Genomic DNA, 14,512 nt, shown 5'->3' with positions numbered 1-14,512 from the left:
AGGACACAGGCCTCACTGTAGTGTGTGTTGTACACATTATTTTAAAGTTAAAACCATTGCTTCACCTGAGTAAATAATTACCATCAAGAGGAACGACTTCAGGGGATGGGCTTACAGTCAGTTGATGTGTTGAGTGGGCGGAAGGTGCATACCAGATAGAAAACAAAGCAGGTCTGTCAAACTGTTTAGTCATCTGTCCAGTGATATCGAGTGTTAGGACGTCTGAGATACAAGTGAAGTGATCTGGAGAACTCCCAAAACACGCAACACCACCTGCTTTCCCAATGTCCTTCCAGAGTTTAACGAACAGTGCATCCTGTGTCGGTCACCTTTTAATCTGCATGCGCCAGTGCTGCTGCCTGACCTGTTTTCACTTGCTTCTTGTACTTTTTGTGGGGAGTATTATTCCATCGTGCCTATAGACAATAATAAACACAAATATGTTCCAGTTGGGGGGAAAAACTCTGCTTTGCAACTGAAGATGCTTCCCAGAGGCCCAGACGGCAGCAGGCTCATGATGTCTGCTTTGTTTGGAGTAAATGTCATGATGACCTTTCATCATCATCATCATCATCATCAAAATGTGAGAGACTCAGATTGTAGAAAAACCCCGCTTTGATCCTGGACCAGAAGACGAGTAAAGAAACAGTTATTTCAGCATATTTCAGTCTCTTGGCTGACAGTTTTGTTCAGGTCAAGTCCAAACGAGCAACTTTAAACATCCACAAAAATGAATGATAAAAATATCAGGCTGATTATTATTGATGAAACTTTAAACTAATCAATACTTTTTAAACTAAAGACAATCTTGCAACGGGATCTTATCAGTCAATCAAGATGGTGATGTTCCAACCAATGACTACTCAGCAGCCTTACATGAGCAATCAGTACGTACGTGTCAGACAACACACATCTTCATTTAGATCTCAGCTACACACCTGCAGAGTTTAGTCCTTAGTTGCAGGAAGCAGATTCAAATTTTGTTTGTTGCATGTTTTGTAATTTCTGCTGTAATCTGAGTGCAGGAGCAAAGGTGACAAATCAAAGTCTCTCTGGTGTTCTAATGCACTGAAGGTTGCATTCACTACACTGTCTGTAGGTTTCTTAAAAGTCAAAATTAATCTAATTTACATTGCCCACAGATGAGTTTGCCTTCTTCTGTTTTTGGATTTGTTTGTCGTGTTCGTCATCACAGACACACCAGAAGAAAGCAGCAGATCATAAACCTGATCAGATATCTGTGGTCTCACCTTAATCAGTGTTCGATAAAGTCTAAATCAATAATTTTCTGAATTAGACACATTGTTTTTTTCTGGGGCGGATTACAGAGGATGCTGAGGAGCGAGACCTCGCACCTCATTCTGATCTCTGATGAGCTGCACGTGCTCAGTATCGATCATGCAGCTGACAGGCTCAGACCAACAGATCATATTATTATCTTTACCTTCAGCCTCTCTTACAAACTCAGCGTGGACTGAACAATGCTCAGTTTTAAACTGGTTTAAACCAAGTAGAATTTCCTGTTTTGCCTCAGAATGAACGAAACGTGGGATACAGCACAGTTATGAGATCGTCCCCATGACAACTAGGCCACTTTACGGCATGCATCACTAAAGAGTCCTCATGTCATCGGCATGAGGTGTCTGAGTTAGAAAAGGCCCAGTCATGATCAATATGTCAGCCAAACTGAGTAATACAAACAAATCCACAATGGTGGACACCCGAGTTTCTACTCAGGGAAATGACAGAACACTGAGTCACACTGTTACACAGCCGTTTAAAACATTTGTTTATGAAGGGATTCTTGTTTATGAAGGGATCCAAGTGTGTTGTGTTTTTCAGGAACAGTTTGTCTCACAGTCTCGTCAGCATTTGTGCAACAATTGGAAAGATTTTTAGCAACAGCTTGCCTCATGCAGAAAAAGTTCAGTGGGATCATTCCCCTCAGATTACGCACAGCAGATTTTTATGCTAACAATTTTCCCACCAGGGCGGCTGTAGCTCAGCGGGTAGAGCAGGTCGACTGGTGATCAGAAGGTCACTGGTTCAAATCCCAGCTCTGGACAGTGCTGAACCCCACATTGCTCATCAGTGAGGGCCCTGTGATGAGCTGGCGACTTGTCCAGTACCCTGCCCTCGCCCTGAGACAAGGCTGGGATTGGCTCCAGCAGCAACACCCCGCAACCCCGTGGAAAGGGATAAGCGGTTACGGACAATGACATGACATTTTCCCACCAGTTCGTACATGTATTTTTTGCTGACTTAAAAAAAAAAAAAAAAAAAAAATTTAAGTACAAGCATACTACAAAGCTTGACACAATGTCCCTCTCATGTATTATCATTATATTATGCCTCGTAAATCCAATCTTACGCTGTATACTTAAAAGACAGTGTGTCTGTTTTTGTATTTACAAATGGGTCAAATGTCAAAGAATGTAACAAACATTATGAATTGCAATGGGCTGTTTTGTAAGAACACATGGCCAGCTATCACTGACATTCCAGTCACAGTTTGCTTGTGTCTGGCTTGGTATGTTAAAAAAGCTAACATCAACATTAGCCACAAACACTATGATCACCCAAAGGTTTTATGCCACTGTTGCATTAACCTGCAACTCAGCTCAAACAAATTAACGTTAGCTAAGTATGTCTGCTTGTCTAATGTAGCGTTAGCGCATCGACCAACAACAGCTCTGATTTCAGAACTTTAGAAAAATAAAATGACCTCTTTGTTTCATATCCAAATCATCTGGTTGATTTTTACCCAGCATTCCACAGGTGCTACATCTAGCCAGCACCGTCACGTCAGCTGTTCATCAAACAGTGACTGCTCTTGGCGGTCGTCTACTCCTCAAACAACACTAATGACTAATGGGTATAAACTTTTTCATAAACATACATCAGCAATATAATTTCAAACATTTAAAAAGAAAAGATTTGTTTCTATAATAGTCTGAGACAAGATGATTATATATTTTTGTCGCGCAAAACCTACCCAGACATTCCCCCTGGGTTTTTTCTTTTTTACTACAATATCACGTGCCTGAGTGAATGTGCACACACTCACGTACTGCTTTTAAAAAAAAAACAAACAAACAAAAAAAAACCCCAATAGGGAGTATCACGTATTTCATTACAGTACAGCTGGCTGTACAGATGCTGTCAGTACAACCTGTGAGCTGTGCTGCTTCTCCAGTTTAACCACATCAACTGGTTAACCCTCCCGCTCACATGACTCGGTCGAAAGCTCTGCAGCTACTGAGCTCACATCCAGCAATCATTAAACAATCGGCTAATGGAAACAGGTGACAGCATAAATGAATAGGCACGTTGTGAATACTGTGTTTGTTAAATGTTTTTAACAAGAAAGCAGAGGATCCACGGCCCTCTCACGTCTGTGTGTCAAGTATGAAGCTGGAACCAGGATGTGATTGGCCTGGCTCAGTGTTAACACTGGGAGCAGGGCAGGAGTTACATTGGCAAACGTTTTTTCTACAATTAGTACTTTTCAAATATGTTGGAGGAGCAAAGTTAAAATTTGTAGGTATTTTAAGTGCGTTTTCTTTCTTTTTTTTTTATTGTAGTGGCAACAGAAATGTCAGAAATGAATATCCCAGAGATTGTCTGCATTACTGTGCTTGTGGTGAGAACTTTTTTGTTTTTGTAATAAGGGTGAATAATTACTCATCCCATGTGTGTCCAGCTGGACAAACAGAGATGTCCCCCGCTGACGCAAGAGGTAGATGATGCCAGAGGAACAGCAACAACAGTTGCAAACACTTGCCAGACCGATGCCTTTTTTCTGAATGAACCTGCAGGAATTTTCTCACAATGTACAGTATGTGAGTTAGTGTGTGTGTGTGTGTGTGTGTGTGTGTGTGTGTGTGTGTGTGTGTGTGTGTACTCTCTCTCTCTCTGTCTCTGTGTTGAGGAGTCAGCAGATATGAGGGGTGAGCTGTACACTACGTTACATTGGGAAACCTGAGAAATTTCCACCTCAGAGGGGTGGGAACCTTGAAAAGAGAGCGCAGGTTCCCCCTGAGTTGACATGAAGCTGACCACATGCTGCTCCAGTCCACACTGTCACCACATCTGCCTGTCGTCACTGCTGGGACCGCCACGCTCACCTGTACGCCGTGAGTAGACGGTATACTGCTGCTGCTGCTGCTGTGTGTGTGTGTGTGTGTGTGTGTGTGTGTGTGTGTGTGTGTGTATGTATATGTATACATTTACATACATATATGTATGTATACATATATACATATATGTATACACACACATGTATGTATGTATGTATGTATGTATGTATGTATGTATGTATGTATGCATATAATGTAAAAGGGGACTTTTTCATTTTTTTAATCACAAGGGTTTAAAAAACAAACGATGTTTGAGTCTTGCTACATTCATCATGATGTTATTTATATTTGTTCTATATTGTATATACACACAAATTATGTATATTTCTATACAAAATGTTTATGTAAATATACATAGCTTTAATGCATTTTTAGATTGTAGTATATTGCTAGTTTTTAATATGTTTGCTCTACTGCTCAAACCTTTACTGGTTACTTCTGGTAATACTGACTGTATTCAGTCATGAATTTTCATCACATCAACGTTTGACACATTGATTTGACATATAGAGGAAATATCAGAACAGGTATGTTTGTGCCTGCTAAAATTGATAAGTTAATAATTCCCCATGATCAGTCCATAATTCAAAAATACCTACGTATACTTGTATTAATTGTTAGTAGGGCTGGACAATATGTATGATACATATTGTTATTGTAATATGAGACTACTTATTGTCTTAATTTACAAATATGGTTATAACGTGACATGACATAAATGATGTCATGTCCCAGACTGTTCTACGTGTTCTAATATGCTTGTCTTTACCCACTTAGTCATTATATGCACATTACTGATGACTGCTGATCATAAATCTCACTGTGTTAATATTCAATGACAGCACCAGTAGCCATCACTACAATATTGTTACAACATTAATGTTGAGGCAGGGCCTATTTGGCGAAAAATACTGCGATGTTTGATTTTTGTCCTATCATTTAGGAAGAGATTGAGAAGATCATCAGGGTATACATCGTACGTCCCAATATGGCCTTAAAACAGTGTGATATTATTTCAAAGCCATACCTGGCAGCACTAACTGGAAGTGGATATGTATTTTTTTTTCTAATTATGTCTCTCTTATTAGACAAAAAATGAGATAAACTCCTACGTACACTATTATATGTATCATTCAATTTGCAAAAGGTAAGATACACGATGGATGTGCCACTGATCGTCAGGAGTTGGATCATCAGAAATGAGCTCATGTGGGATATTCTGCCATATCAATCGAAACTATCCATGTGCCAACGTTTCCGTTTGATCCCCAGACAGAGTCAGGCTTACAGCACTGTGACTGTTGTGTGTACATACTCATTTGCAACAATGACCCGCCCACAGATATTATGAATGGGATTGCCCTTTGATGACACACAAATTCAGAGATTTTCTCAAGGGAAAAATGAGTATCACGCATGTGTGTGTGTGTGTGTGTGTGTGTGTGTGTGTGTGTGTGTGTGTGTGTGTGTGTGTGTGTGTGTGTGTGAAAGTGTTGCTGGCTGTCAGCTGATCGATGCAACTGAAGGCGAGGAAACAAAAGCAGAAGTGAAAATCTGCTTGCTTCCATGGAAATGATGATATAATGGTGTCAAATCAGATGATCAGCATGCACCCCGAGAGTTTAGCCTCCTGTGTGACGAACCCCAGCTCAAACTGAGAAACAACAGAACACAATAGATTAACGTGGAGTAGAGGTGACTTTAGGGGAGCTTGACCAAATACAGAATATTTTAAGACATATCTTAACAATTCAGAAGAAGAATAGAATATATGAAATATGAATGAAATATACTATACTAGACTCCACCTGATTGATGTGGTTGGATTAGACAATATAAAATATAATTGATTTTCAAATAGAATATATATTGTATCAGGCACCTACTGTAATTTACTGAGTTTTTTTTAATTTTCCCAAAACCATTAAAGCTTTGTTCAAACAACACAGAAGCACACTTTTGTTTGTTAAAAATGATTTGACTGAGAAAAGCATTTTTTATTCTGTTATAACTTTTGTTTTGTTGTTAATTTTGCTGACCTTTGGTTTGAGTGGCCTTTAACTGTGTGACTCAGCTCACGCCGCTGTTGGCAAACCCCTGTGGTTAAATTTGGCTGAGCGCGGGGGCGGGCTGAGCGGGAGTGCCGGCGTTTCGGTGACGACTCTCGTGATGTCACACAAGTTTTACAATCTATAAAGGAGTTTAAGTTGAAGCCAGGCGTCATCAAGACTATACGCTGCTGGAGGAAACACCGCCTGCAGAATCCCAGTACTAGGCATGACTCCGGCTCTGTCACTGTTTCAGTGCTCCTCTTCTTCTGTAACGCTTTAGCTTTTACTGGCAAGCATTAAGTGTGTAAAAGCCCAAGGAAACAGAGCAACATCTGCAAGGTCCACGATACGTCACTACACACTTCATCAGTGGATCTTTGATGGTAGATTTTTGTGTCACTGCAGACTGCCATCATGGTCCGCCTGGTCTTGATGTTTGCTCTGGTCATCATTGGATACGTTTATGGAAGAAGACCTCCACCACCTCCTCTGCCTATGAAGGGTGAGCATTTATATATTGTGTATATACACAACATTTTCTCTCTTTGTTTCTTTTTTAGATATATCTATATATTATATACTATACATGCAGAAAAATAACATAATTAATGTGTATATATATGATTTTCACTGCTGTCTCCAGATGGCTGCTACCTGGTGTCTCCAGAGTTGACGTTATTCAGAGTGGAAGGTGAGGCAGTAATCCTCTCCTTCCCAATGTTCAAGAGAGTGCTTCAGTTACGAAACATCGCCCCCCTGACGGCAAAGTACATCATCTCCAAGGCCAACGGGACAGAGGGTGGGATCCATCAGGACGGGGTGCGTGTCCGGCAGAGGAACCAACAGCTGTGGTTCCTCCCAGCGAACGCTTCAGACTCGGGGGAATATATCTGCACTTACAGGTGGGCGTGAAAACTGCTACCTCACCTGCATTTGCTTTTGTCTCTATGCTCGACTTTATCTTTATTTAATATATAGGGGGACTTAAAACTATGCAGTCTTGCAACAGACAGTTTATTTTCATAGCTTAAGGCTCTTTCTAGCATGCAGTTATTAAATTAAATCTCTTTTGAATATAAGTTTCACAGTTTTGCTCCACTTTTTATGACTGATCTCTGTAACGTTGAAGATCAGTTTGATTGATTACAGTATTACTTACAGTTTTATTACATAAATCCACCAAATATCTGTTTTGTGACCCCCTCATCATTTGTCAGATGATGTCCTTTCTCTTGCCTCGCTCCACTGAGAGGCATCCACAACAGCGCAACCTGAGATTTGAGTAATTGAAGAATAACATCTTTCTATCCGTGATTCACAATGTGTGCCCTCACTTTTATTTTAAGAAATGAAACCTACTGTGTCACTGGGAGTATCAAGCTACAAGTGTACGAGGCCACTTCTGTTGACATGAAGAAACTGTCCTATCCAATCCGTGCCATGGTGGGAGAGCAGAATGTGCCACTCAGATGTTCCATAGAAGACTTCAAAAAGCCAGACAGTGTGATCAGGTGGTATAAGGTAAGAGAAACGAGTTCTTGTACTGGTTGTTTGGAGCGTTTTTGCAGCATCAACACTTCGTCGAGTCAAGTCCACTGTATTCATGTTAGTTCTCAGGGAGCTTTACAATGTGTTAAAAGTTTTGAACTTCAGAAGGGATGATCGTGCTACAAAAGAGCTGTGCTGCAGCTCATGCTATCTCAGCAAGCGGCTGACGGCTTGAGCCTCAAGATGAAAAATGTAAAAACCAACATTAGGGAACATTTATTTATCATAGAGAGATCCTGTGTTGAGACTGTGACTGAGGGTAAGTTACAGTCACTGTAAACTTGTGTAAGAGGAGATGACATCTATCAAGGTTGCTGACATTAGAGGTCTACAGAAATTATATTTTAGTGGCTCATAACTGTTTTTACAGTACAGTCGTAACTGTAGCACACTGAACGTCTTTCAGTGTCATGGACACTTTAAACTTCACTCAAAATTCATTAAGCATCTGTTATGTTACTGCCCAAAGTCTGGCCCATAGGTTAGAGTTGGCCTCCTAAAGGTTCAGTTTGACCCACCATATGCTGTGAGCAAAATTTTTGTAGGTAAAAGGCTCTTTAGATGTTAGGTTTTTTTTGTCATAACTGGAGTGACACTTTGTGCAGGAAGTCAGTCAGTACCTTCTTCACAGCAGCCATGTTGATGTGAAACACCAGGTAAACGTGTTCTATTTGGGCCCCACTGTGTTTTTCTACCGTTTCATCTCAAAATGGCTGCTGTTATTAAGAGGACTTGGGATCCTTGTACCATTTTGCATCTTTACAATAGGTGTTTGCTTTCTGTCTGTGTGGCCAAAGTTCGGGCACCCCTGAGCATGCGTGCCTCGGGCCTGCCTGGCTCCCTTCATGTGAGTGATGCAGTGTGTTGCTTCCCTGCAGGACTCCAGCTCCACTGACCGTCAGCTCATCAGAGGGGGCTCCTTCCGCCGGGGCAACGCCAAACTAATAATCCCTTACGTGAAGCGATCCCACGCAGGTGTCTACACCTGCGAGCTCAGAGTGCTCATCGACAACCAGCAGTACAAAATCAGCAGGACCCTCATGGTCCATGTAGAAGGTGGGTGAGGTCACAGCATGACTCATCTTTTCTGCCAGACATTCTTATTGCATAACCATGAAAACTCATTATCACCATGATAATTGACCATTATCAAATCATATATGTTTTTATCTAATATTCATGTAATTATTAGTATCGGGTATAAAATACAGCCAGCCAGCATATACCATGTACAAAGTCCATCAATTATAACTGTAATCATATTACCATTAGAAATAATCACATAAAATCATTAACTGGAGTCGTTATTAGTTTACTTAGTGATAATAGCACCACAGATCATTAGTGTGGCCTGCCCCCTGCTGGCTGAATAGGTTCAGCACACTGACTCAGCTCAGCCTCACAGTACAAAAGTACAGTTTTGACGACTCCATTACATCCTCTACTCTGCATGCACTCTGCTACATCTCGGAAGCCAATATCTTACTTTTTACTCCATCACATTTATTTCATGACATTAGTACCCTGTGACTTTGAAGATTCAGATATTTAACACCAAATCATAAATATTTTAATTAATAATGACATATAGTTTAGGCTACCCAGCAGTATATATAGTTATTAAAATGAAATCAATGTTCATCAGCTTACACAAGTGCTGCATACACATGAATGTATTTAAATGATATAATTATAGTACAATCATATAATATATGTAACTTGAGTGTATTTTCATACAGTAGTTTGCATTTACGCAAGTTAGGATCTGAATACTTGTTTCACCACTGCTGACACAGATGAAGAAAAGTCCTCGAAAACAGTTGGCTTCTTACCTGGCATGAATTATTGATCACTGTGGGAAATAGGATGTTTGTTTAGATGCGTTTACACGTGTTTAAATGTGTGTGTATGTGTGAAGGTGTAGACCCTGAAACTCCCACTCCCACTGTGGCTGACCTCTCCGTGACCTCTAACCCCGGGCTCATCAGCAGCAGCAGCCACACGACACCTCACAGTGAGTTTTTTTTTGCAACCGTTCATCTTTTCATTTGTAGAATTTAAGTTTCCCTGTGGAGACAATAAAGGTAACGCTGACACTGATAACCGGGTTTCTTTACGTTTTAGCTCTGGTAATACAACCACCTGTGATTATGTCTCCGCTGAATGGAACCATTTTTGAAAGTCTACATGGTGAGTGATTAAATAATATATATAAGATAATTAGAGAGACCTTTCGGACACAACAATGGTGTAATATCGACTAACCTCTGCCTTTGTTCAGGCTCAGGACTGGAGCTGTTTTGCAATGTGCTCACCGACTGTCAGATGGCTGATGCTACTACAGTCCAATGGCTGGTCAACGGCCAATCAGTGGAGTCATCATACCTTGATAACCGGGCTTTGCAGGGGGGTAGAAGGTAATTATTGGTTTGTTTTCTGCCTCATAGAGCATAAGCTACTTTCCAGTGATAAGAAAGAATAGAAATACTTCATTCATTTTCAATCAGTGTAGATGTAGGACAGTAAACACAACACACCAATAATCAAAACACTACATATACTGATATAATCGGTTCACTTGCTGCCATTGAGGAAACATTTTGGATTGTGTGCTGCGATTTCCAACCTCCAATTTAAACTGCTAAGACAGTTTCAGCTTTGAGAAACATCCACTTTGAGACACTTTGCTGTTTGTCCCATGAGCCATAGCTGACAGTTGTGTCTGTGTCCATGTTTCCAGGGTAACCAGGGTGTCTGATGACTGCCAGATTGAGCTAAGGCTAATCTTTGTTGAGATGACTGAAGAAGACGAAAAGATGGAGCTGAAGTGTGTCGCCGAGAATCAAGGAGGGAGACAGGAAGTTGTCACACTGTTTCAGCTTGAAGGTAAGTTGTGAGTCTGTGTGTGTGTATATTGTGTGTAAATGAGAGATTACATTGACATTTTACCCATCGTTACCAGTCCAATACACATTTCACTGGGACGATCCTTTGTGACAATTGATTTCGAGACAACCAGCAGCTTCTCTACCAAAGCATGCTCTCACCTCTGTCTCTCTCTCCACAGACTCCACATTCACATGGCTGGTGGTAGGTGCGGTGGCCATATCCTGCTTCCTGACTGTGGTTTCTGTCTTCCTCTACGTCCTCTGCAAACCTAGAAGGAAAACGAAAATGGACTACATTCTGGCTCGTCAGCACAGCACTTTCTAACTCTGCTTGTGTACACGCTCCCTTCACAAACGTCTTCATTGTGTCTGCTGTTACAGGAAACCAGTGTTTCATGCATTGTGCACATGTGATGTTGTGCAGTATAACCACTGCGTCTTGTTTGGAAGTCAGCACTCCTTTCATGGGGATTCCATGACTTTACATCAGTAGCTGCGTTCGCCTGCTGTGACGTGACAGTCCTCCGTCTCCTCATCCTCGACTGAAAATTACTCATGGATTTTTTTTTGTGTTACTTTTGGTTTTGTATGTGCTACTGAGTTGATTACATGCATTTAGTTTATTTGGGGGGGATTATTACCTCAGGGAGTTATCTTGCACAATAGGGAAGTATTCAGTCCATTTGCAAACCTGCATGTCTCCACATTTGTACTCCATTAACCAATCGAATCTTTCATTGTTGAAAGATGTGTATGTTTGACTGAATGTAGCATTTTTTAATGTGTTAAATTACCACTCTATTAAATGTATGTAATGGTGTTGATGGTCCAACTGTTCTGGTGACTATTAAATCTAAAAATGCATCACTTTATGTGGTTATTGCACATTACACATTATGCTTTTGAGTGAGAAGTGCAAAATGCTCCTCTTAAACACAGTAGAATGACTTTTACAACAGAAAAAATCAGTAAAGTGGGCACTGCTGTTTGTAGTTCTCTTCAGTTTATCTCTCGTAAAAAGAGAACAACATCAGAGTCAGATCAGAATTGATTTATTAATCCCGCAAACGGGGGAATTTCTGTGTCACAGCAGCCATAATAATAGTAAAAATCAAAAAATACAATAAAAAGGTAAGGAAGAGAAATAGGCTTGTATATACATGTGTTCATTAACAGTGTTATTATAAACAGTGTGGCAGTGTATTGCTATTAATAAATAATCAATATGGGTAGGAAAATGTCCCAGCTTGTGCAAACCAAAATGAGCAGGAAGGAGGGAGCTGCGATACCTCTCCTTCACACACTTTGGGTGTATCAGTCTGTTGCTGAAGGAGCTGCCCAGTGCTGTGATCAGGCCAGCTGACAGTCTTGCCTGGGCCAGGGATGAGATCATCTTAGATAGGCCCCCCGCAGATCTCTCGTTTTCCCTTGCTCTTCCTCTCCTCTGCTCTTCCTCTCCTGTTCCTTACTTCTCCTCTCCTCTGCTCTTCCTCTCCTGTTCCTTACTTCTCCTCTCCTCTGCTCTTCCTCTCCTGTTCCTTTCCTTTCCTTTCCTCTGCTCTTCCTCCCCTGTTCCTTTCCTCTCCTCTGCTCTTCCTCTCCTATTCCTCTCCTCTGCTCTTCCTCCCCTGTTCCTTTCCTCTCCTCTGCTCTGCTCTTCCTCTCCTGTTCCTTTCCTCTCCTCTCCTGTTCCTCTCCTCTGCTCTTCCTCTCCTGTTCCTTTGCTCTTCCTCTCCTCTGCTCTTCCTCTCCTGTTCCTTTCCTCTCCTCTGCTCTTCCTCTCCTATTCCTCTCCTCTGCTCTTCCTCCCCTGTTCCTTTCCTCTCCTCTGCTCTGCTCTTCCTCTCCTGTTCCTTTCCTCTCCTCTCCTGTTCCTCTCCTCTGCTCTTCCTCTCCTGTTCCTTTGCTCTTCCTCTCCTCTGCTCTTCCTCTCCTGTTCCTCTCCTCTGCTCTTCTTCTCCTGTTCTTTTCCTCACCTCTGCTCTTCCTCTCCTGTTCCTATTCTTCCCTCTCCTCTGCTGTCCTCTGCATCTGCTGGCAATTCCTTTGCCCTCTTTGAGAAAGGCATTAGTTTTGCCATCACACGTATGAGGTTCAGAGTTCTCTTCTTCTCTTTTCTTTCCTTTTCTGGGCACCAGACTTGTGCTGACCGGACATTTTGAGCTTTTTAAAAAAAACATTTTGACATTTTAAAATCAACATCAAATTTTGATCAGTGACCAAACCATTGGGGAGGGGGGGTTCTTGACCACTATTTTAAGGACATTTAGGAACAAAACAATAAAAAGCTTTTATGTAACCCAAATATATATATATTTTTTTCCACAAGTACACCTATTTTATTTATTATTTTTTAAAATTATTCCATACTTTAATGAGGTCCCAGTTCTGGACGCCCCCCTCTACTCTGGGACAACAGACCCTTTTGTCCCCCCTATCGGTGGGCGTGGCTGTGATACCCATAGACATATACTGTACATGTATATATGTCTATGGTGATACTGGCCTGCAGGGGGCGGGACTCCTCCACCAGCAGTGATGACAACCTGTCCATCATCCTGCGCTCTCCCGCCACCTGCACTGAGTCAAGAGGGCATCGCAGGATAGAGCTGACGTTTTTGAAAAGTGTTTATTTTCACACTATAACTATAAAATGGTATGCAGACATACAATACAGCATTAAAGAAATTTCAAATATACTGTGTGATAAAGAATCTAAAACAGTAAAAACATAATGCAGATCTTTAAAAAAACAAGTACCCATAATCATCAAGTTATTTGAATATATAATAACAAGTGGGAGCAAAGTGATTGATTGACCTGTATTTCATTCTTTCTTTCAGTTCAATAAGACTAGATATTAACCAAGAACAAGTGTGCCTAAGCTTTGACACACCCACAATACACAGAATCTATTTAAAATGAGGTCAGCTGTATTTTATCATGCCTACCCTGTTCACAACACAACACGTGGAAGCCCTGAGGGGCAAGTGAGAACTGGTTTTATTTTGGTCATCCATTTGTCTGATCAAATTTCTGTTCATCAAGTTTGCTGTTTCTGACTGGAGACCTGGTGGAAAACATTCGTATAACACAAACAAACCAGGCTGAAAGTCACAGGAGAGAAAATGGGTCACCAGAAAAAGAAAAAATCTTACTTGCTCGTCGGGGCTTCTGTAACAACCTCTATGAACAGGTCGCACAGTTTTTGCTGACACTGTTGTAAAGAGGTGTTGATTAACATTTCATGGCCTTTGTGGAGGCTGCAGTTTTAGGTGCTGTAGAGGTGTTTCTACACAGGACATCTCCACTGTCATGTCCATCACCCTGTTTCCCTAAGTTAAGAAAATCAGCCCTGCTTTTAGCTTTGCAGAATTACATTTTTCAGATGGTCCAATGGCTTGTTTACACTTAAAGAGAATTAAATTCATCTTTCAGCTCATCTGAAGAAAGTCAACCTCACCTTATTTGAGGATCCATGCTTTTCACAGAAGTACCATACACATCATTCATATACAATAAGATCACTACAAACACAGAAAAGGGGCCTGTGGGAACACATTCACCATCCATCCTTTACATCACATCCACTTTCTACTTCCCATGCAGACATACATTAATCTTGATTTCACAAGCCACAGGTTCAAATACATTTTAAGATTAAAAGAATGCAACTGTTTTTTTTAAGGACTTAATTAATTCATTTGCAGATATTTAGATCTCAAGTAGCTTCTCAGTGCAGCCACTAGAGGTCTCAACATGACATGTTTTCAATCCTGAGACACTGTTACATAAACCAGCCTGACAGAAAGCTGCACACAACAAACAGAGATTAATTAGCGCTGATAGATATTAATGTGACAGATCAGGGTGGGACACAAAGAGT

The 14,512-nt window shown here is 41.0% G+C and overlaps 1 protein-coding gene across 2 annotated transcripts; it reads left to right on the top strand.

Annotated features, from left to right (window-relative positions):
• Positions 1-3,892: 3,892 nt before the first annotated feature.
• Positions 3,893-11,446, top strand: LOC119025223 (interleukin-1 receptor type 2). Of its 2 annotated transcripts, none has more exons than XM_037108597.1 (10): positions 3,893-4,129; positions 6,596-6,692; positions 6,834-7,092; positions 7,537-7,711; positions 8,617-8,794; positions 9,657-9,752; positions 9,863-9,928; positions 10,020-10,155; positions 10,479-10,624; positions 10,806-11,446. In XM_037108597.1, the coding sequence occupies exons 1-10, from the start codon at positions 4,049-4,051 to the stop codon at positions 10,949-10,951; spliced, it is 1,380 nt and encodes a 459-aa protein (XP_036964492.1). In that variant the 5' UTR covers positions 3,893-4,048; the 3' UTR covers positions 10,952-11,446. The 2 variants fall into 2 exon arrangements, with proteins under 2 accessions (XP_036964492.1, XP_036964493.1); XM_037108598.1 differs by having other exon boundaries at positions 3,894-4,136; positions 10,806-10,951.
• The last annotated feature ends 3,066 nt before the right edge of the window (positions 11,447-14,512 follow it).

Source organism: Acanthopagrus latus, chromosome 9 (genome assembly GCF_904848185.1).
Source record: "Acanthopagrus latus isolate v.2019 chromosome 9, fAcaLat1.1, whole genome shotgun sequence".
NCBI lineage: Eukaryota > Metazoa > Chordata > Actinopteri > Spariformes > Sparidae > Acanthopagrus > Acanthopagrus latus.
Note: the sequence above shows the minus strand (reverse complement) of the source record. Positions and strands in the feature narration are given on the sequence as shown.

Coding starts and splice junctions, on each gene's coding strand:
- LOC119025223 (XM_037108597.1), top strand. CDS start 4,049: ATGAAGCTGACCACATGCTGCTCCAGTCCACACTGTCACCACATCTGC. Junction 4,130..6,595: donor TGGGACCGCCACGCTCACCT/GTACGCCGTGAG, acceptor GTGTCACTGCAG/ACTGCCATCATGGTCCGCCT. Junction 9,929..10,019: donor CATTTTTGAAAGTCTACATG/GTGAGTGATTAA, acceptor GCCTTTGTTCAG/GCTCAGGACTGGAGCTGTTT.